A 23,717-nucleotide genomic window follows, 5' to 3' on the forward strand; every position below is an offset into this window, starting at 1 on the left:
GTAGGGTGAAATAGTCATACATTTTTCCAGAAGATTTTCTCCAATTATGGAATGAAATATTAGATCAGTTGCAGATGAAAGAATCAGAGGGAACTGTCTTGAGTTTACCTATAACTTTCTATGATGATTCCCAAATTTCCGGGTTTCTCTTGCAGAGTAATGTGCATATAACTCAGCAATGATTTATTTCATACACTTTACTTTTTAAAATCACACTTTACATTTTACTCTTATGTAATTATTTTAAAATAACACTTAAAATTAATTTCTCTCCTACAAATATATTGTTGATGTATGTGTAACATGTATTTTGCCCATGTTTTCGTTTTACTTGATGCTTTTATTTCTATATAGTTTTAAATTTGAAACATGCTTAGGATTTTGTGTCACTTTTTTAAATTTAAAATTTTGAATTCTCAGCACTTAAAGAATGTTAGTATTACCAGTATTTTGATGATAGTGAGAAATGCTGAAATAATGGCATAACCATTGGTTCGAGAATTAGAAATAGCATGTTTGTGACCCAGATGTTCCAGATATTGGCAGCTGGTGAGCACAGACCTAGCCCCATTGGTAGGCATGCTTGCATCCATCCACCAGACAGATAGTAAGTGCCAGTTGATACTGTGCACCAAGCATTTTCAGACACAGAGGACACAGCAGTGAGCAAGATGGTCAAGGCCTCTACCTTTGGGAAGCTTGTTAATTCCCAGATCTTGATGGTTCGTAGCCCTTTCAAGCTAGATGGCAGGGATTTTTTTTTATGATTGCCTCTTCCTATATATTTCTGCTTGATTCCAGTATCCTACACAAGTCACTTTACCCATCACTAAATGTTCTCTGAACTGTTCCTCGGCGGCTGGTCCAGTGCACAGGCACAGCTGTTCCTGGGCCTCTGTAGCCCTGCTCTGGCTGCCCCACCATCAGCTCTCTGATCTCCTGTTCTGTTTGCATTGAAGCCTCCTGGCTGGTCCACGCCTCTGAAGAGTGTGTCTATCCTTCTGCTCTCTGCTCTGCTCTCAGGGGCTGACTTTCTCCTGTAGTTCTGCCTCTGGGCTGGTGGGCTCCCACCTGGTGGTGGGTGCTGAATTCCTCAGGACTTTGAATGTCTCCTTGGCAGATGGGACATCTGCTTCCTTGGCAGAGACGACCACTTGCTCTCCATCATGCCTTTCTCCAGATCTCCATCTGTTTACCCTAGAAATGGCTGTCTCCTCTCACGCTCATCTTTTCTAGAGGGCAGCACCCCAACAGAGTCTCTGGAAGTGATGCCTAGGGTGAAGTAATACCTTCCATTGTCCCGCAGTTTCTCCTTCTCAGGGTTCAGGCCTGCCTGATTCTGCTTCTGAGATCCTAAGTAGAGGATCACTTGTCATATTTCATTTCACTTCCATTTGGCTATATGAGTTAGCCTCCCGAAAGCTGGATGGAGAGAGGTGTTAGTCCTGAGCCAGTACCCTTAACTCCCTACACACAGCTCATCTTGGCTTGTGGGGAGGCCAGGGACGATCTGAGGACCACTGTCTGCTGAGCCCAGAACCCCTGCTTATCCCTCACACTCAGGTCTTGGCCAGACTTCTCCTCTCTTCTAGGAATTTTTCTCTCAGACCTTCCTTAAAAATTAACCTTCTTTCCTGCTCTTCCACCTTCTGGCACCGACCTGACCAACAAAGTTAAGTCCCGTGTAGACAGTGTTCAAGTGCTCTTCCATGTGTCTCTGGGCCCTGTGCAGACAATAGGGTGTGTCTGTTATGAGCACCCCTCCCCAACAACCACCATAATTGTTCCCATCTAGAGCACACAGAGAACTTTTAAAGAGTGTCTCCTAATCCCATATGTCATACTGCTTCTTTCTGTCCTCTGGTACTTTAAAGGACATTGGTACGTAGACAAAAAGCCGGGCACATACCTTAGCTAGATAATTAGTAAATGTTGGTTTCTTTTCTCTTGGTGCCTGCTGTCACCCAAGGCTTCCAGCCTGAACATCCTCAGTTGGTCCTTTCACTTCTCTTGGAAATGTGGAAATCCATCACACCCCAAACACTGGGCAACATGCAGTGTTTATTTCTGGTGAAGGCACATTCTGGTCAGGCAGGTGACCGCTGGCTCTGTGTTCTTAGATGTCAGATGAGGGGTATGAATATTCAGCAACCAATGCAAAGGTCCCCTTGACAATGTATTTGGTATTTGAAGAGACAGTCATCTCCTTTGTCATTCAGGGGCTAGTGATATATATATTATATATATATATATATTATATATATATATATATATTATATATATATATATATATTATATATATATATATATAATATATATAGAAAATTTCTTGATAGGTTGAGTTAATTTTGGTCATACTTTGAATGCTGGGTTTTTATCAGCCTCTGGCAAATAAAATTTCTCTTTAAGCATGTTCATATTCTTTAGAAGTGGAAACTGAGTCTCATAAGTTATCATGATATATTTAAGGTTACACCTATGTATACATAAATTTATGTTCATCCATCCATCCATCCATCCATCCATCCAGAAAATACCTACTGAGCCAGATAGCAGGAACACAAAGTTTGCAAATAATGTCTCCCAGTATTGCTCTTATGACCCTCAAAGTCTACTTAGGGAAACAGGTAAGCAGGCAAATTCAGTGTAGCTCAATCAGTGCCATAACAGGGGTTAGCCATGCATGCCATGCTATAGCAGAGAAGAGGCACCCAGCCCAAGAGGGGATATGGAGGGATAGTGAGAAAAGGCTTCCTGGAGGAAAGATTCTCGAGCTGAGCCATGAAGGCTATAACCAGGCCACTGAGAGAGTCAGGAAGGGCATGTTGAAGAGAAGCAGTTGCAAAGAGTTTGGGCTCGGGAGTTAGATAGATCTTGATTTAAATCTCACCTCTGCCTCTGAGCTGAATCTGTTTCATCTGTAAATGGGGATGGCAGTACTGATGGTTTACATGGAATGAATGCATTCAAAACACTTCACATGGTGAAGGGGACAGATTAAGCACTTAATGAATTATTGTTGTTGTTATTATTAGTGATGCCTTGGAGCCTGGTGTGTCAGGAGAGGTGTAGGTATCTCAGGGTGAATGGACCATCGGGGAGTGATGGGAAATGGGAGCCCCTGAAGGGGTCTTGCCTCATGTTAAGATGGAAACTACATATGACTTGGAAAAGCAGGTACCTGGGGAGCTAGAGAGAGTTGCAATAGACTTTCATTTTTAGATATACGGGCCAGATGCCCATAGTGTAGATTGTATGTACACACACATTTGCCCCCACTTACGCCCCTGCCGTCCTCTCATTTACCAAAGAGCAAAACAACGTCATTTAAATTACATCATCAGACAGTCTCAAAAGGCTCCAGGGCCACCTGATTCATGGAACCTGCCTAGTAGACAATGCTAATTTATTGCAATGTCCAGGATTCATTTTGCAACCTCTCTAAATGTTAACGATCCATAATGGGGAAAGTTCCTGGGCCAGTTGTGGGTTTAATTTAATCTACAAAGCCATCTGGAGCTATGCAGAATACTTTTTATATTTTTTTCCATACCAAATTTGGATAGCTTCTAGTCACTGTAATGTCAAATGTATAGCAAAGACACTACCCTAAGGTCTGAGAATCTAGAATGGAAGCCGGGTGACCTGGGTAAAAGGACAGGAAGGGACAGAGTGGTAAGCAGAGGGAAGACCTCTGTTTGGTCAGGGTGGTCAAGGAAGGCTTTGCTGTGTTTCAGGAAGAATGAGGCTGCCAGTGGGCTGGATCAAAATGAACAAAGAGGAGAGCGGCAGGATGTGAAGTCGGCAAGAACTAGATTATCAAAAGTCTGATAGACATGGGAAGAAATGGGATGTTTGTCTAAGCGTAGTGGGCACTATTGGTCTGGCCTCTTGTCCAGCTGAAGGAGGCTCAGTTCCTAGCAGAAATCCATCCTTCCTAGCCAGATAATGTCTCTTCCTTGTTCTTGGGGAGATGGGGGAGGGGAGGTTACAGAATCCACCCTCATTCTTGCACCCTCATCCTCAGGTCCCTGAGCGTTGGACAAGCAGTCTCTCCTCGGTCCTCACCTCTTCTCTGCCTTGATGCTCATCCTCTCTGCTCCTCTCCCTTCTCTGAGGAAGAAGCCTCTCTCCTAATCACAGCTGTGCTCTCACCTGTGTTCCTGACCTTCCCTGTGGCTCCCTGACTATCTGAAGCCTGGCTCCTGAACCCTGCTGCAATGGATTTCTCAAAATTTCTTCTGATTGTCAGATCTACGAGTCTTTTCTGTGTCTTCCTTCCCTCCGACAGCTCTGTAGTCCAGGCATAGCCTACCGCCTGCTGAATCATAAATGCCTTCTCGCTTGACCCCCTCTGTATCACTGGGTGTCTATATAACCTGCCTGGGAGAATCGAGCCTGTCTTGTTTTCTTGGCTGAAGGCTCATCACGGGAGAATGAGTGGCGTTTTGCCCTCTACCTCCAGAGGAGGTGGCCAGGAGGGCTCTAGTGAGCCAAGTGGTCCTAGCTCAGGAGGAAATTCACAGTTTCTGGGGGCTTTAGGGATGGCTTCGAAGACCATATGCTGGCCTTTTTTTCGGATCAAGGCCCAGTGAAGGGGAAGGGCTAGAGGGGAGGAGGGTACCTGGTGGTGGAGAGATACTTCCTGAGACTAGGAGAGGGGAGTGGGCTTTGGGAGTTCTCTGTGGGGTGTAGGCATCAGATTCTACTTGAACTGTCTGCCCTGGAGGTAGAAGGACCCCCAATAGGGGTAATTTCAGAGTGCTAGTATTGACAGTGGCCAAGAGGCTTCTTTTTTTTTTTTTTTTTTTTTTTTTTTGCGGTACGCAGGCCTCTCACTGTTGTGGCCTCTCCCGTTGCGGAGCACAGGTTCTGGATGCGCAGGCTCAGCGGCCATGGCTCACGGGGCCCAGCCACTCCGCGGCATGTGGGATCTTCCCGGACCAGGGCACGAACCCGTGTCCCCTGCATCGGCAGATGGACCCTCAACCACTGCGCCACCAGGGAAGCCCCCAAGAGGCTTTTTTAATGGAAGTTCAGGAGAGGGTCCTGGCATCAGTCCGACCTAGAGATCTTGCTTCACAGGCAGCTCCATGAGGGCAGGGATTGTTGTCTGTTTTGTTTTTAGTATTATATTCCCAGCACCTGCTATAGTATCTGGGATACAGTGCTCAGAAAACAAACTGTTGAATGAATAAGATGGAGCCACAGCTTGTGGATAGATGGAGGTGATCAGTGCGTCTTAGGGGTATCAGGTGTCCACAAAGAGAAGGGCACAGGCTAAGAGCCCTCATAGGGTATACAGGTGAGTCTTCAGGACTGTGATATGACACAGAGGAGGATGCCCTAGACTGACTGAGGCAGGATTTCCTGGCAGCCTGGGTGTAGGAGACACTGGGTTATATCTGACATGATTTAGAAAAATTTAAAAATGATAAGAGCCAACATATATTGAGCATTTATGATGCACCAGACATTTTTTAAGTGATTAATTTAATCCTCACAATAATCCTATGACATAGATACGATGATTAACTTTCTTTTTTTTTTTCAAATGAGGAAACTGAGGCATAGACAGGCTAAGTGACTTGTCTAAGATCACACAGTCAGGATGTGAACCACCCAGGAACTCTCACTCCAGAGTTTCTTCTATACCAAGTAGCAGTTAAGATGTGAGATTTCTTACCGCTGAGAGTCATGAAGCAAATTCATGCTGGTTATACTTGTTTCTTCACTAATTACATAACTTAATATTGTATATACATGTATAATACTATATGTAAAATTTTAGTAATATAATAAAATAATTCTGACAACAGATTATGGTTAGAAATAGATCATTTGTTTTCTAGTAATAGAGTATAACAACTTGGAGTGAGCTGTGCCTTGTCTGCCAACCAGGTAATACGTAGCCAGCTCCCTAATTACTAGTACCTGCTACAGATCAGAATAACTCCTGAAAGATAACATTTGTTATGTGCTACTAGTCCACATTTATACAGTACTTACTATGTACTGGAACTTTATAAGGCAAGTATTATTACGCCTACTTTAGAGATGAAGGAAAAGCAAGGTTAAGTGATTTGCCAGGGTGACCCCAGCCTGTCTCACTCCACAGCTCATGATTCTAACCACTGTGCCACACAGAATGTTTTTTTCCACATCATGTGGAAAGATCTGTTTTTCAGTAGAAACATTCATTCTTTGATTATCTGGAAGGGAGTCAATTATTTCAGGAAGAAGTCTTTAACAACCACATAAAGAACCTTTAGGATATGTGTACGCTGTTTATGAATATACAATTACAATAGAACACTGCATATACGTATATGTATATGTAATGTGTACGCCTCCCACCCTGTCCGTTTTCACTGGGCAGTGGTCTGTTACCAGCTAAGGATCTGTAACTAGTGCTAATGGATTTGGTTGTTGGAATGTTGTTTTTATAAATCCTCCCTAATGGGTCTTAATTTTACTAAATGCCAGCCTGATGGTCACTGAAAGCAGCTTCCAAATTAGCAAACATTAAAACATTTCTTTTAATGTTTAAGAGTGCTCCCCACTCTTCCCCTTTGGGGATCCCACTGGTAACCTCCTAGGCAGAGAGAGCCGGTCTTAGCCCTGTCGGTCTCAGCACAGTGTGGTAGTTAAGAACAGAGGCTTTGGGACCAGGCATGTAAGTTGAAGTCCCTGCCTGCTTCTTACCAGCTGCCTAATTTTCAGTGACTTACTCTCCCTCCCTGGGCCTTGGTTCCTTCATCCTTTAAATGGGGAAAACATGACTGAGGCTTCTATGAATATGCAGCATGCAAATGACGAGTGGGAACAGGACTGGCAGTCAATGCGAGAGAGCTACTCTGCGTGCCTTCTTTCTGAGCATCTTCTCTCCTTGTCTTCTGGGTCCTGATTCTTTTTTCCCTGTCCTCTGCCCAGTCCTTCCCCCCATCCATGTGGGCCCAGGGCTCTGAGGTACCCCATCCTACTGCAAAGTCCTCCAGGCTCCTAAATAGCCTCCAATTTCATCCCTCACCTAAATGAAATCTCTGTTAGGGCAACTTAGAATCTGAGTAAAGCAATTTATCCTATGGTATGCCAGACTCCCACAGAAGCTTCTGAGTTGAACTTGTGCCCTGGGTTACAAAGTCCTGTTTTTTACCTCCAAAAGAGCAGTTACACAGGTTCCTTCCTTTCTTGGTCATAGGTACCACCTTACTTTATTTAGGCCCTCATCACCTCCCCCTGGATCCTCTAAAAGCATCTTAGGTAGTCCCTGTCTCGTATACACCATCACACCGTGCTACCTAGTCCTGACATACCATTGACTTGGCCACGCATGTGTAAAAGTTTCTGTATTGCACAAGAGCCATACACATCAACACGGAAAAGATGAAGGGTCCGGTATGGAAATGCTAAAGGATATTGGTGGTGTGGTATAGTGAGTGGCTGTGGGCAGGGGGAATTCACATAGGAAATGCTTATCTGCCTAGTGACCAGGGGAATGAATTTAAAAATTTGCATAGGATAGTATTTTACATCTCTTAAATTAGAAGAAAAAATCCTAATAATACTTCATGCTTGCAAAGTATTGATGAAACCAGTTTAGTTGTATAATGCTGTTGACGTTGAGAAATAGTGTAGCCCTTTGGGAACATAATTTTGCAGTGTGTTTCACAAATATTTATGTCCTTTGACCCGGTAGCCTCACTGTCAGAAATCCAATTTTAGGAAATAACAGAAAAGAAGGAAAGAAAGTGACATGTATGGAGATGATAGTAAAATATAAGTAATAAAAAGTGAATGTATAGCTAGTGGGAAGTAGCCGCATAGCACAGGGAGATCAGCTCGGTGCTTTGTCGTCACCTAGAGGGGTGGGATAGGGAGGGTGGGAGGGAGATGCAAGAGGGAGGAGATACGGGGATATATGTATATGTATAGCTGATTCACTTTGTTATAAAGCAGAAACTAACACACCATTGTAAAGCAATTATACTCCAATAAAGATGTTAAAAAAAAAGTGAATGTTTACCAGTAGAGAAGATATAAATAATGGTACATCAATGTTATGCTGACATAAACATGATAATTTTAGGAAACTGTTTACTTTCTAATGCTTGGTAAATCCAACCACAAAATTATTTACCCTATAAGTATGTATTATAAATACATGCCTACTATGGGAAAGAATGGGAAGAATGTTAAACAAATGAAAGCAACTGACATATGGGGCATATGAATGTAGTCTGTTCCTTTCCTTTTAAATATTTTTCTTATTATTAAAATGCTATTTGTACAATAAGTAAAATTATCAAGGTAAACTGCAAAGACAACTCAAGGATTCCCTTTCTGTTACGGAATGAAGGCGCAACACTTCAGCATGGTTTCTTCACAGCCCATCAGAGCTGGCCCTGCTTCCCCAGCAGGTTGTATTTCCTTCAAGCCCAGTCTCCTAAACAACGCCCCCCGCCCCCCCGCTCATTTTTGTCCCCTTCACCCCAGCCTTTCTTCCCATGTGTCCTTACCCTGACCACCTCTGATTCTCCAAACATTATCACAGCTTTGTGCTTTGCCCCACTGTTCTCTCCATCTGGAATCCCCTTTTCTTTGGCGCTCTGACCCACCTTTCAAGGTCTGATTCAGAAGCTACCTATTCTGTCTCCCTGAGGGTTTCCAACATCATCCTTTGTCTAAATTAATCTTTCCTTTCCTTGTTAGACAGAGGGCTGGAGTCAGAAGTGTGTAGCCCTTTAGGATGTAAGCTTCTGATGGCAGGGACTAGGTCTTTTATTTTATTTATTTATTAAAAAATTTTTTTATAGCAGGTTCTTATTAGTTATCCATTTTATACGTATTAGTGTATATATGTCAGTCTGAATCTCCCAATTCATCACCGCCCCCCCCGCCACTTTTGCCGCTTGGTGTCCATATGTTTGTTCTCTACATCTGTGTCTATTTCTGCCCTGCAGACCAGTTCATCTGTACCATTTTTCTAGGTTCCACATACATGCATTAATATACGATATTTGTTTTTCTCTTTTTATGACTTACTTCACTCTATGACAGTCTCTAGATCCATCCACATCTCTACAAATGACCCAATTTCCTTCCTTCTTATGGCTGAGTAATATTGCATTGTATATATGTACCACATCTTCTAGGGGCTAGGTCTTTTAATATCTACAGATTTAGCTGATAATAGGTGTCACATGATTATTCCCTCCTTCAAGCTTGCAAGTCTGCCTGTTCAGGAAGAGCTAACACCTATCAGAGGGGAAGCAAGCAAAGCAGTCAGATGATGATATGTCCAATGGTTTTATTATGGAGTAATACATATAAAAAGATTAATTGATTTGTAATTTCTTCAGGATGCAACTTGCTGGCCAAATTGCTACTGATTTTATTAATCAAACAATGGTATTTTGTATTTAAATGACCTTTCTTTTTATTTTTAAATAAAATAAGGCTATTAGTCATGATCTGAGTTCCCATGGACTCTATACCAGTAGTTGTAGGACTTTAAGAACGAGACAAACAATGCCTAATGTCTAGTAGCTCATCCTGGACTCATTTCCTATTTATCTCATTTTGTTTTTCAAGAGAACCCTGAATTTCCTCAACAGCTTTTAGGAATACATCTCACCTTGAACATGGGATTTTGTTGTATTTGAGAAAAATGAAAACTGGAGGAAAACTCAGGTATGGTACAGTCATTCACTCAGTCATTCATTTATTCAGTAAATATTTTTGAGTATCTTCTGCTTGCCTGGGTCTGCTCTAGGCTAGGAATACAGTGGTGAGCTGCCACCACAGAGCTTACTGTGTTGAGGGAAGTAGACAATAAACAAGTAGACAAATGACAAATGATATTTGCTACAGAAGAGGGCACTGGGATAGAGAGTGGCTGATGAGTCAGGGAGTCACAGGGCAACACGTCTGCAGTGCTACTCAGTGGGGCTTCACTGAAACCCTGCCTTAGCTTAGCTTCTCCTGCCTCGTCCTGCTTCTGCCCCTTCGTTGCAGGCTTCTCCCTCACTTGCACAAGGACCCTCCAGCTCTGCTTCTGGAAGTGATGGTCGTTAGACTCAGAACTCCCTGGCGTCAGGGACTGTGCCTTTCTTGTTCACTTTTAGATGGAAGATTTAAGTGGGAGGCTGATGTGATCTGACTATTTCAAAAAGTTGTCTGACTGTTGCTTGTGCGTGTTGGTGAGGAGGAGGGGAGGGTGAGGTCAGAGGCAGGTGGATCAGTTGGAGGCTACTGTAGTAATCCAGGCAAGACAGGACTATGGCTTGGATTATATAAATTAAAGCATCTCTATTAAGCAAAGATTTTCATCCACAATTATACTTAAAAGACTCCCCTTCCATCAAGAAATTTGTAGGTGACCTTAGGCAGATGAATGTTAATAAAAGAATAGTGCATTATGGTACATAATGGGAGGAATATATAAAAGATTAAATGCTCGTTAAGACTCTGAATCCATATATGAGCATTTAGTACAGAAATAATGAGATGGAAATGTGTAGTTGGTCTTTAGCTTGATTGCTGGAGTTAGTTACAGGTCCTTAGGCTGGGGGGACTATAATTTCTAAGATCTGTTTGACTGGGATAAAAGTGACAATTTGAAAATGACTCTTGTTCTTTCCACTTTGGGCTAGCAAATGCATTTGGTTTGCATCTATTTCTTGGAGGCAGTGGCGATTTATCTTCCTTCTTTGAATGCTCCTCAAATTCCTCTCTTCTTGTTAGTCCCTAACTCAGAATACAATAATAATCAGCCTCTGAATACCTTAACAAATGCAGCACATGATGGATATAAGGATAGGTAAGCTAAGGCTACACAACTTAGGAAACATGATAACTAAGAAGAAGAAAAATGCTTTAAAAGATTATCCTTCCATGCAAATATTTATATATTCAAAGAGCTGAACAGAAGGCAGCAGAATAACCAAAAAGGCAGTAGTTGTTTTGTCTGGTTGTGCGGACTTTGAGGAAATGAAATCTCTTTTGCAAATGTACAGTAGTATTTGCTCTTTAGAGAAAATTGTGTCAGATGATTCAACAGCAGGCCTGAGGAAGGGCAGAGAGGGGGCATCAGGCGCTCTGCTTTTCCCTCTTAAAGCTGAGCCAGGCGGGGGGTGGGGGGGGGGCAGGTCAGCAACTCAGGCCAGTGAGTGGAGGAGCACTCCTGAGACCCACTGTGGAACACTCAGTGAGCTGAGCTCCCCTGTGGAGGACAGAGGCCCCACTGCCTCTCCCTGCCGTGCGGGGCCACCCTGGGAGCCACCTGCTGCTCTCCTCCATCCCTAAGACTGCCAGGCCAGAACCACTGTTACGGCATCTCTGCATAGTAAGAGCTCTTTTCCAGAGTTACAAACACAAAAAGGACACAGGTCAGCAATGGAGGGCATGGAGATGATGGCCCCATACCCCAGGCCAGCCTGGAACATCATCTGAATTCTGTTGTATGGATTTTTGATCATGAGGGGAATTACAGATGTTTGAAGTACATTAAAGCCTATGGCTTCACATTTTATACCCATCTGTCTATTCATTTGCTCACCATGGAGACTGCACATGATGTGTAGGGTGAGTACTATTTCTCAGTCTTCAGAGACCAAGATGAATGAGGAGAGGTCCCACCTGCCAGGAACTCAGTCTTTACAAAATTTAGAATCATTAGAGAGCCTTTTAAAAACACAGTCCCTGGGCTCCCACCCAGGAGAATTGGATTAGAAGCTCTGTGGGTAGGGTACTTTTTTTTTTTTTAACAAAGCTCCCAAGTGGTTTCCTTTATGCAGCTAAGTATGAGAACTTAATTTGTTCCAGAGAAATACATTGAGTTTGATTTCGATCTAACGTTGGGTTTGGTCTAGACAGATGGAATGCATCCTTGGGGAACTACAATCCCTGTCCTCAGTGGTTTACAGTTAAGGGCTTATAGCCTAGATCCTGAAAACTATCCCAGAGATTCTCAACAGGGAATGATTTTGTTTCCACGTCTTCCTGTGGAGACATTAGAGACCATGTCTTGGAGACATTTTTGGTTGACAAAACTTGTGAGGAGGGTGCTACTGACACCTAGTAGGTAGAGGCCAGGGATGTTGCTAAATATCCTCTAATGCACAGGACAGTGCCCACAGCAAAGAATTACCTGGCCCCAAATGTCAATAGTGCTGAGGTTGAAAAAGGCTGGTTTTGTCTTGAGGGTAGTTTCTGCTTGTGAAACCAACATGGCATATAGTTTCCATTAGCTAGCATTATGCACTAACTGTGTTCTAGCTACATGATGTGTTAATAAACATTAATTGTCGTTTATTAGGTACTATTGCTTGTCCCCACCGTACAGATAAGAAAACTGAGCCCCAGAGATGAAATAACTTATGTAAAGCCACCTATCTAGTAAATGAAGGACTTGGGATTTGCACATGTGTAGTCAGGTTTCCAGCCATAACAGTATATGCTGCTGCCCAACAGGGTTTATTTTTCTTCTCCTGAGAGTTTTTCCAGGCAGAAAAGGAGTACATACATACTTGTGTTAGTTCTTCTTAGGATTGTTGCTTGAGAAAAACAAGACTACTTTTCCTAGGCAAAAGATAGCCGCTCTGGGGCTTCCCTGGTAGCGCGGTGGTTGAGAGCCCACCTGCCGATGCAGGGGACACGGGTTCGTGCCCCGGTCTGGGAAGATCCCACATGCCGCGGAGCGGCTGGACCCGTGAGCCATGGCCGCTGAGCCTGCGTGTCCGGAGCCTGTGCTCCGCAACGGGAGAGGCCACAACAGTGAGAGGCCCGCGTATGGCCAAAAAAAAAAAAAAAAAAAAAAAAAGATAGCCGCTCTGAGCCAAGAGATTAATGGGCATTGGTCATTTTTGTGCCAGCTAGGGCCACGAGAGTGCTGAGAGGAATCCCCAAAGAGGACACTGATGGATGCTTTCGATACCGATGGATTCCAGCAGCGTGTGGCAGCTCCTGGGCATCCTGCAGCACAGTTTGGGGTCGTGCCTGACCAGCCAGACTGTGTTTGTGACAGCTCTGGTCTTCTTAACTCTGAGCATCTGTTGAAATGATGCCTCAGCAGGAAAACACAGTGGGAGAATGTCTGCTTAGAGCATGTGAGCGTCTGATTGGCCTCTCAGGCGTCCTCTAGAAAGCCCCAGTGTCCCCACATTCCTTTTGCTCGCTGGCCCTGTGCTCTCTGCAGACGGAGGAAATGAAACAGAACCCCAGTAGAGGTCAGGTGCTGTCTCCAGTGTCCCCACCTGTGGTCACCACACTAGGGTGAGGGGTTTCAGCCAGTTGTGCATCTACTGCTGAGCCTCATTGTCTCTCTTAGCACAGATTTAGGCCAGGAGGCTTTTGAGGGTTGGAGTAGCATCTGCCTTATCCAAGGGGCTCCTGCAGGCCAGCAGATTAAGTAACTTGAGACAGGTTACTAAAGCCACATATTTAGTAAGCGGAGAGCGTGAGCCGGCACGCTCCTGGCCATGACACTATAAATTGCTACACAACACGTTCTGTTTTCTTCTTATGGGAGTTTTTCCAGGTAGAAAAATGGGCCACCTTATGGCATGACTGTAAAATGTGCACAAGATGGTGATTTTTGGAGGAAAGAACAAACAGACTTCTGCTGTTGTTAGAGGCCCTGGCCCAGCATTAGACAGGGTGGTGATGCCGGTGGAATGTTCCCCCCACACCCCTCCCCTCTAAGGTTGCCCCTCCCTCCTTGGTATTCTCCTCTGTGGACACATTTTGTGCACTTCTGGGCTCCATCTCTATGAAGGAATCTTGAAATGAAGTTCACAGCAGGGAATTGAGGTTCACGGAGGACACTGACTTGGTATGTTACCATTTTTTGTAGATATTTTCCATTTTTGTTAAGAACACAGGCTGTTGCAAAGAATTTACAGACTCTAGTATTGGCTGGGCTAGTGGGTCTACTGTTCAGCTCTCTCTCCCATCTCCCACAGAATTTTTCCCAAAACTTTAAAAAAAATCTTTTTTCAGGCTGCCTTCTACCTCAGAGGGTGATTCTGCTTCCTATTTATAGAGACGTTGACGCTTTTAATATGAATTTCCTCAACTTTTTTTTCCTGTTGGTGGTCATTAGTGCTGTCTACCAAATAGCTCCATTTTTTTTTCTCCTTTCAAACACATGGCAGGATTATTCAGCACTTCCTGGCCCCTTTTGTGGTGGGGTGGGTGATGTGACTAATTGTTGACAGTGAGTTGTAAGCAGAAACAATGTGTGTCACTTCCAGGTGAAAGCATTTAATTGCTGGTGTGAGACTCTCCAGGGCTGGATTTCCCTTTGGCAGGGTGGAAACATTTGAGATGGTGGCATTTCTATCAGCCTGGGTTCCTGAGTGCATTCCTCTGAATTCTGTTGCAAGATGGAAAGAGGATGAGCAATATATAAATGTGGTTGTTTTTTTTTTTTTTGTTAAAAGCCAATACAGCTTTGGTTTTGCTTGTTAACACAGCGTAACTTTACCTGCCTTGATTAATAGTCTGTCCCTTTTGCTCAACAATTACGCTGCATCCATACCCACCTTTTTTGCCTTTCAGCCCTTCTCAGAGGCTTTCTATCCTGAGAAAACCACCCCTGATTAAATTCATCTGCTGGCTTCCTATTGTTCCTTAAAAAAGAGCAAAAACAAAATCCTTTAGCATGGTCCACAAGCCTCTGGTTCCTGCGTGGTCTGGTTCCTGTGTGCCTCTTTAGACTCATCCCACACCCCACTCTTCCTCATGCCTTCTGACTCTGCCACATTCACATTCTTTCATTCCCTCTTATAGGCTGTATTTCTTCTCACCACAGGGCCTTTGTACAGCTTTGAACATGTTTTTTCCTGCCAGAAATGTCCTCCCCACCTCTGGTTAACTTTTCTCAGAGCAAGCGTGAGTTCTTCTGAGAAGCCTTTATTGACCTCCCCAATTAGGTCATATCTGCCTTTAGAAGTTGTAATACCATGTTTCTCTGCTTCATAACACTGACTTCAGTTGGAACATTACAGTTTATTGGTGTGATGTTCTGATTAATATCCATCTTCCCCACCATGGTTCATATCACATCATTTTTATTCACTACCACATCCCCAGTGATTAGCACAGCATACTTTGTAGTCACTCAGAGAAAGCTTGTTAAATGCATGAATGAGGATATACAGTCATACTGTCCAGTTTAGTAACCACTGGCCACATGTGCCTATTGAAATTTTAATTAATTAAGAAATTAAGAATTCAGATTCATAATTACATTAACCGCATTTCAAGTGTGAATTAACCATATGAGGCTAGTGGTTACCATATTAGACAGTAGAAAACAGAACATTTCCATCATCATAGAAAATTCTATTGGATAGTGCTGGCAGGATAAAGTCCAAGTTCCTCGTGCATGGCATATGATACCCTCAAGGATCTGCTGCTGACAAACTTTCCAGTTTGTTTCTTTCCCACAATAGTACAGCCTCAGCCACATCCCCCTCTAAACATGTTCCTTTCCTAAACGTGCCACTCTTCCTAAGATATCTGTGGCTTTTTAACTTTAACCTCTCTCTACCTAAATTGCCATCCCTACCAGAACCTCTCATCCTTTAAGCCCCACCTCAAGTATTTCCACTTCTGGGAAGCATTTCCTGAGGTCTAGACTGAGCGGGTCAGTGCTTCCTCTGACCCCCATGCTGCCCCCTTCCCATTCCTGTTTGCCTTGCTCAGACAGGATTGTGACCCTTTGTTCACACATCTCTCTCCAGTGCTACATGAACCCCCCTCAAGGACAAGGCCTGGGTCTTCTCAGTCTCTCCAGTGCTGAACACAGAGCTGGTGATGTAGTAGACATCAGTGAATGTTAGTTAAATGATGACTCAGCCAGTGAATGAAAATCACAGAGGATATTATTTCCTGAGCACAGCAGTGTGAAGAAAAAGGGAACTGTGTTACTAAGTAGGGCTAGTGAGGGTTCTGCCTGCATCCTTCCCCCTCCCATGGTCTTGTCCCAGGTCTTTATTTCATGTGATACTAGCTTTCTGGTCCAGGAAATCACCCAGGAGCTTGGCAGAGTCAGGAAAGGGCACCTCTGAAATTCTGGGATCTGGAAGGCTCTGCTGAGTGGTGCTGCTTCTTGAGGAGAGTGGGTGGGTCTCATCAGCTGGAAGGAAAGATGGCTGGTACCATGATTGCATCCTCCAAATGAAGCCACACGTCAAGATGCTAGAACTGGGGGCCACCTGGGGTCTGAAAGAGGCAACTGCTATGAACTCTAGTTTGCTCAGCTAGCAAAGTGCAGAGGCTGTTGCTGCTGTGGTCAGAGCCTGTCTGTCTGCACCTTACCCACCACACTGATGGCTCTCTGAGGGCAAGACTGTGTCTTACTTTCCTCAGGATCCCCCGCAGGCTGATCAGTGACTGTAGGGCTTACAGGCCGTGGCTAAAACAACTTGTCAGATTAAACTAACCACCCTTATTGGTGATATTGCCTAATAATAGACATGCTTTCTGCAATGACAGTGATATAATTTTGGGCAAAATATTCATGTGTTCCCATGTTTTTTGGTAGCAGACCTTGGCTTAATTATGTCCAGAGGGGCCTCCATCTCCTCTACAGGTGGAGTTAAGGCTTTTATTGTAGAAAATAGGACCTCCCAGGTCTCCTGTCTCACTCTCCTTTGGCGCTTTGAACCTGGAGGACACATGCCCACAAAGTTCTTTCAGTGAATGGAGGTGCACCTGATCCTCATTAAGGCAGACCTGAAGTCAGGAAGGAGGAAGAGATGACATAGGGGAAAGAAAGGAAAATAGCCTCCCTGTAAGCCTAGAAATGAAGAAGCGATAAAGAGGAGACAGAGGAAGGGATGAGAGTGAAGGGCCCCGATGTGAGTCTTCAGTTAGACAAGCTGAAAAGAGCACTAAGCATCTTGTCTCTGTACCAGTCAGTCAGCAATGACAATGTGCCAGACACTGCACTGATCTTTCTTTATGGGTGCAGACTGGGCCAGCTGAACCTGAATGAATCACAGACTGGTTAGGTCTTCGCGGTTGGTGTGACTCAGAGTCCCTAAGCATTTATTTAGAGTTGATATTGCAGGGGGAGGGGAGAGCCTTTAAGAAGGATATTTTTGCATGTTCCCTGGAGACAGATCTAGAAGTGGAGGAGTCAGCAAGATGTCTGTCATTCAGGTTGGCCCTGGGGGAGAAGACCAAGGCCTGTATATATACTGGGGCTGTAGGCCAAAGCTGGAGGGATTGTTTTCTTTATCTGTGAAGCAAAGGTAGAATTGCTTCTGGGCTTCGCTGTGACTCAGTATGGGGAAGAAGCATCCTTGCTTCTTCATGAGGCATGCTTGGCTTCTGAAGGGACTGTGGCCTGTAAAGGCTGGGGGGGACTGAGATGGATAACAGAAATGTCTTAAGTAATGTGAACACTGACTCTAAGCCAAGTGCAATGTGTGTATTAATACTGGTGAGGCCTGGGGCTATTTGAGGCACACATGCTTTATTCCATTTGATTCTTAAAACAATTCAATAAAGTAGGTATTATTAACCAAGCTTTATAGATGAGGGAAGTGAGACACAGAGAGGCTAAGTGACTTGCTTAAGTGACCCCATTAATAAGTGGTTGGACTGTGATTAACCTGTAAGGGTACCTTCTTAGCCACTTCTCCAACACTGCCTTCCAAACACAGTGGGAAGGCTGAGTCACCCTATTAAGGCAGAAGTCATGGAGAACAGCCATATCCTCATAAGGCCTTTTGGTCTTTGGGGGAGGAGTTATTGGCTATAGGGATGATGTCCTTACCCAGGGGGACATTTCTAGCATTCTCTGGGAAGATAACAAAGGACAAGCTAGGGAATGTCTCTGGGGATAAAAGGACCCCTCTAGTCCCAAGGAAAGGGGAGCATAGCATCACTGAATGACAGTGATGATGCTTCCCTGTGGAGCTGTAGAGACCTTTTCAGTTTCCAAAGCATTTACCCTCATATCAGTTCATTTGAAAGTTCACAGAAACCCTGTGAAGCAAAAGTGTATATGCCTATTTTTCAGAAGGGGAATGAGGCCCAGAGAGCTTCAAAGACTTATCCAAGACCATGTGGTCATTAAATGTAAGAATCATGCTAGAAGTCTCCTGACACCCTCTTCATCATTCCTTCCTCTTTACCAGGTGGTCCCTTGTGCCATGGTGGGGTAATTGTCTTTATGTAACGGAGGCTGACATTATGGCTGAGGCAGCCAGAGGACCAGACATGAGGGTGATGCCCGAAGAGAGGCAAACATTCAAATGAAGGGCATGATCTGGGGTGCAGTACCAGCCACAGAGTGGCACCCATTTCACTCAGATCTATGCATTTCATAAATATAAAGGCTGATTCTGTATTAGAGTTTCCCAAATATTGTTACATGGAAAACTAGTTTCACCAGATGCTCCATGAGAAGGGGAGTTCTGTGGTCAAGTAATACACATTGTACCCTTCTTCTTTTAGAGTAGCAATGCATGATCAAGGTTCTATAATGTCTTTAAGCAAAGAAATCTTTTTGACTCTGCTTATTAACTCAAGGTCTCTAAATTTATTTGAACACAAAAACTTTTTTTAAGGTCACCTATTAGCAGCTCGTGGAACTGCCAAGAACAGCTAGTTTGTTTTAATCACTGAATTAATGGTTTGATTTGATATGTGGCAGAGCCTTAGGAATTTTTTTATGGTTTTATATTCCAGCCTTATGACACATATATATGTCAGGTGTAAATAAGCCTTGGTGCTAGTTGTTTCATAATTAAAAGACACAGGGTTAGATTGTGCCCATGCAAGCATTCTAAAGTTCATAAATTAAAAATGAAATCTCATTATAATATCAATAAGATTTTAAAATATTATGTATTTTTGCTGGTAATTCATGATAGAATAAATGTCAAGGAAAACTGTGAGTCTGCTCTTGTATGATGGCATATGTGGTTTGAGAGAATTACCTATTGGAGATTTTTGAAATGAGCAAGGCTGACATTTTATGCAGGTCATTTATCATCTTCCTACCTATGGATTGCAGCAGACACTTGACATTCATGATGAGTATTTCTTGAGACCTTTATGATTCTCCTAATTAGCAAATACCACTAGAGGAAATAATTTCCCTCACAAAACCTTTTTATTCTGACCGAAACTGTCATGTTCATAGAGTGTTTTCACTTTTTCTTCTCATTCATTACCAGGGCTGTTTTGTACTTGGTAGTTGACAATGAGAAGGAACATATAGGCTCTGAAGTGGTAGCCAGACTCTGGATTTGCTCAGTGATTTACCCTCAGTGACTGTTGCTAAGTTGGATTTATGTTTCAGAAAAATGGTGAATGCTTGCATTTTCATGGGCTGTTGGAATTGCTTGTGAATAGCCAAAACTGTGAACGTACATCTGCAAATGCCAAACATCATCTTTTCTTTGGGGTGTCAAATACATCTTCACCTTTCACCCTGTGTTGGGAAGCAGGAGAATACTGTGGCTTGGGGAAGGAAGGACATGCTAGAAACTCAGGCTTGTTACCATTCACTACCAAGCAGTCTCTTCTGCAGGGTTTCTTTGAACCCCAAGATCATGGATATCTCAGCACCTTTAGGAAGGGATTGCTGTGCTTTGCTGAAGTGCCTCAGTGAGCTCTTGAGATAAGCTAAAAAGTGAGTTTCCCTACACTAAGTAAATAGGATTGTACATACTTGAAACTGCAGCCTGACTCCTCCCCTCCTGTAATTTTATGCTTTTGAATATTAATCTAAGGCCACCTTTCCCATGATTTATCAATTTTATCTTCAGGACTCAGAGTCTTTGAAAAAAGCTATTTTTCCTAGAATTTTTGATTATTATTAAAATTAAAAGGACAGGAAGATTTTTATCAAACTTGGAAGCTCTCTCTAGATGAATACCACAGATATATGTGGTTTGTTGAAAGATGGTTCATCCGACACAAATTAAGATAATCAGACAAGAGGGGAACTGCCCAGAGGCCAATTTGGGGGCATTGGAAATCCCCCCAGTAGTCACCCTGTAAAAGAGCTGGAAAAAAACCCACAAACCCTTAAAGACTGATCAGCCATCTTGCTTATGTGGAAAGCACATTGGTATTTAAGCATATGGATCTTTGGAGCTCTGCAGTTTTCATCAGGATGAATGATGTCATCTAACATAAGAGCAGATTCTGAAGAATCCAGAGTATATCCAAAGTGGAACCATAATTGAATTTTGCTCCTTAGGGACTCAATCTGACCAGACACTGTGGGTGTGAGGGCTACTGGGTGCTGGTGGCCATTAAAGACACCTTGAGTTTGATTGAGGAGGGGGTACTTACTCTTTTGAAAGTCTATCATGCTTCCTATTAAAGCTTTTCATAAGCCTTGAGAGTGAAATTCCTCTGAGCCTCCCAGAACCATGGATTCCACAAATCCTCTACACTAGGACATTTTCTACACAAGTCCCCAGGCACACAGGGAAAGCTCAATAAATGCTGTTCACAGAGCTGAGTAATATGTTTTTCATGAAAACTTGGGAATTGGCCTGCTAGCTGATGGGAGCGTTCACTGTAATCTTGTCCTTGCTAGTGGCTCGGAGGTTGAAAATCTGCTCTTTTGTTCTCCAGGCTTGAAGCCTGTTCTGTTCATGGAGTAACTGTCATGATTCATCTCTCTCTCCTGGTGGGCTGGGGGTGAAGGAAGGAGCTCTGAGCAGTCCTGCAAGTCTGGAAGTTCCCTGTCTAGAGGCAAGTCGGGTAATCAGTGTTGTTACCATCCCCTTGTGGGAACAGAAAATAAGCATGAACAGAAAGGTAGGCCAGCAACCCTGGAGTTGGGAAGGCTGGGAGCAGTGGGGAAGCTTACCTTCTTGACTTCATATTTAATGGCGAGTTTGATCCGGCTCAGACTTGGACGGTGGTGGTCGGACCAGACTTGCAAGTTCACATCACCATTTAAAATCGCTTCCACCTCTTCTGTGTCTCGGCATAGGTCCAGCACGCCCACCACAAAATCCTTGCATTGCATAGATAACTTCCTGTAATCGTTCTAACAGAATAAAGAGAAATCAGGGGTGTGTCACACTGAACCCCACAGATGGGCTTGCCTAGCATAGCAGTGTTGATCAGCAAAACTGTCCACCAAGCGTGAGCTTACAGAGTGCGTTGGAACCAGAGGATATGCTGGATCCAGAAGGCAGGGCAACTTCTCTTGACACAACAATCTAGAGGGCATCTTCTCTAAGCCAAGATTTGTCAAGGTGTGCTCCTCAGCCACCTGTATCAGAGTTACCTTGGGTGCATGCTATAACTATGATTCCCAGGCCCTGTTGCAGACTTACTGACTCAGAATTCCTGGGGATGAGGCCCAGGAATCTTTTAACCTCGTTATCTAAGTAATTCTGATGCCTGCCAAAGCCCACCCTGAGCTCTTTGAAAGCAGCAGTTCTTCTTGCCTAATTTTGAGCCAGATCTGAGGGAGGAGTGATAAGGAAATGCACTTTTAAGGCTGATGGAAATATCACTTAACTCATTTACTACCAATCTGTAATGGCAAGTGCTCTACACAGGAAGTTTACTAGAAAGATACGGCTGATATGCTAAATTTGGGGAAAAAATGTACACAGGTGTGCTTTCTTTTAACGTGCTGGAAAATCTGCTTGTAAATTATAAATTTAAAAATCAAATGTAATTTAAATCTAACAGAATCCTTTCCTACCACAGATCCTTTTGTACAGCAAATCATGACACCTTAAATTACTTGCCTGTTGAATAATCATTTTCAGACCTTGACCTCTTTTTTGTTTTGTTTTGTTTTGTTTAATGAGTTGCCTCTGGGTTTCTCTCATCTCCTCCCTAGGCATATGTTTCTAAATTATCTTTCAGAGGCTGACTGCCTTTCCTAGTGACATGCCAACTTCTCTCTCCCCTAAAACACACTGCTTCAATTCCAGATAATGATCCAAAATGTTGGACAAAAGGATGTTTCATGTCACCTTCAAACCACTACGCCCCAAAAATATTTTCCCCTAAAGGCTTCCTTATTGGTTTCTTAGTTGAAACAAGTCTATTCAGAAGCAACACAAGAACCAAATGTCACTTTCAGTGTTAATCAACGTCGAAAGCCCTGAGAGTGGTAAATAGTAGTTGGTAGATAGGAGTGCAGTTTTGCTTTTCCAGAACCTGGATTCCTCAGCAGATAGATGGGAGGCTGAAAAACTGCAGAAGCTCAACAATTTTTCTAAATTAATGATTCATTTCTCCTTGCAGCACTGCTGCTTCAAAATGTCCCTTTACGTTAGAGAAAGAAGTAAGTGTTGATAAGTGTTTGTTTGCTAAGAAAAGGAAAAGGGTCAAGAAAATGTTTTCGGATAAGAGTGGCTGCCCTTCATTTCTATATATAATTAGGGATAAGCAGGGTGTTTTGGAAATGCTGGGTAGAAAAATGACACTCAGCTCAGGCAGACTGTCATGGGCAAGTCAGACTGTGCCGTCCCAGAGCCTCTGCGCATTTCTGGGTTCAGTGCAGTTCAGAATAGAAGGTATCACTTCATTAGAGACTTTCACTTCGCTGGGCTCTTTCAGCTAGCCGGGCCATAAAAAAGGGAGACACACCAGAGCAGCCAAAATGGCTGGTTTGCTTTTTGCCTTCTGTATTAGACGCTCAGTTTGGAAGGCAACATGCCTGGTGTCTGCAGATGGCTGGAGGAGGCAGACCTGGGCCTCCCAGGAAGACAGAGATGACATGGACATGGGTATGGATAGATACAGACGGGAGGGTCATGCCAGGCCCAGGCCTCTCAGAGAGATCCATGGGCGCACATCTCTGCGGAGCTGTGATGATTAGGAGGAATGGGTCAACCCTGAGCTCAGCGAGCCTTTGAGCCACACTCCTCAACTTTAGTTGGAAAGATGAGACATATACCTAAGACTTCACAGGTGCCCTTTTACAAATAATTCCACATTCCTGCACACTGAAGTCTGCCAGGCCCAGTGGGTGACAGCCGTTCTACCTCCATCATCTTACTTAATCCTTACGAAAGCCTCATGTTAGAAGGGCTGTCAGCATTTCCAGCTCACAAGCAGGAAAACTGAGACTCAGAGAGATAAACTAACAGGCTGAATCCACTTTTCCTTACATTGGTCACTTACTCATCTCTGGTTACTCTCTCACCTTCACTGAAGATTTTAGCTTCTGTCTTACTGTCGCTCTCCCAACATTAACTGCTGTTGTTCTTGGTGGTTTCAGTATCCAAGAAGATGTCCCTTCCATTACCCTGCCCTCTCATTTCCTTGACACCATCTTTTCCAGTGACCTTATCCTCAACTCCAACTCAACTATTCATTCTCTTAGTTATCCCCAGTAACTGCAGCTCCTCCATGACCCTAACTTTAGCTCTCCCTCTCTCTGACCACTACCTCCTATATGTCCAGCTTTTGTCATCTGGGACCCCAATTCTAGCAGTCCTTTGATTCCACCCAACGTACAAGCCATTGACCACACCACCTTTTCACTGGTTTTCATCCCCCTCAGGTCCCTGTCTCCCTCCTTGCAGAGCTTCTCTCTCATGGGTAGTCTTTATCATCATCCTTGCACACATCAACTCTCTTACCCTCCTCTTATTTTGTCCTCCTCACTGGATGAAAGCCTGACCTTGGTTGCGTCTAGCTCTCCACTACTCTGCTCCCGCCTCTGCACAGTTAGCACGGCTGGAGAGCACACACCTGCACCG

General features: G+C 43.7%; 1 protein-coding gene across 5 annotated transcripts in view; it reads right to left on the bottom strand.

Annotated features, from left to right (window-relative positions):
• The window catches only part of TRPC7 (transient receptor potential cation channel subfamily C member 7), a 124,410-nt gene that overhangs the window by 69,698 nt on the left and 30,995 nt on the right, over nucleotides 1–23,717 (bottom strand). For 3 of the 5 annotated variants that reach the window (XM_060093392.1, XM_060093395.1, XM_060093394.1), the window contains exon 2: nucleotides 20,852–21,034. The exons of the other annotated variants lie outside the window; for them this stretch is intronic. In XM_060093392.1, coding sequence (XP_059949375.1) covers nucleotides 20,852–21,034 — 183 coding nt within the window. The remainder of the gene's footprint in view (nucleotides 1–20,851; nucleotides 21,035–23,717) is intronic. 5 annotated transcript variants of the gene reach the window in all.

The sequence above is a fragment of the Mesoplodon densirostris genome, chromosome 3 (assembly GCF_025265405.1).
Source record: "Mesoplodon densirostris isolate mMesDen1 chromosome 3, mMesDen1 primary haplotype, whole genome shotgun sequence".
NCBI classification, from domain to species: domain Eukaryota; kingdom Metazoa; phylum Chordata; class Mammalia; order Artiodactyla; family Ziphiidae; genus Mesoplodon; species Mesoplodon densirostris.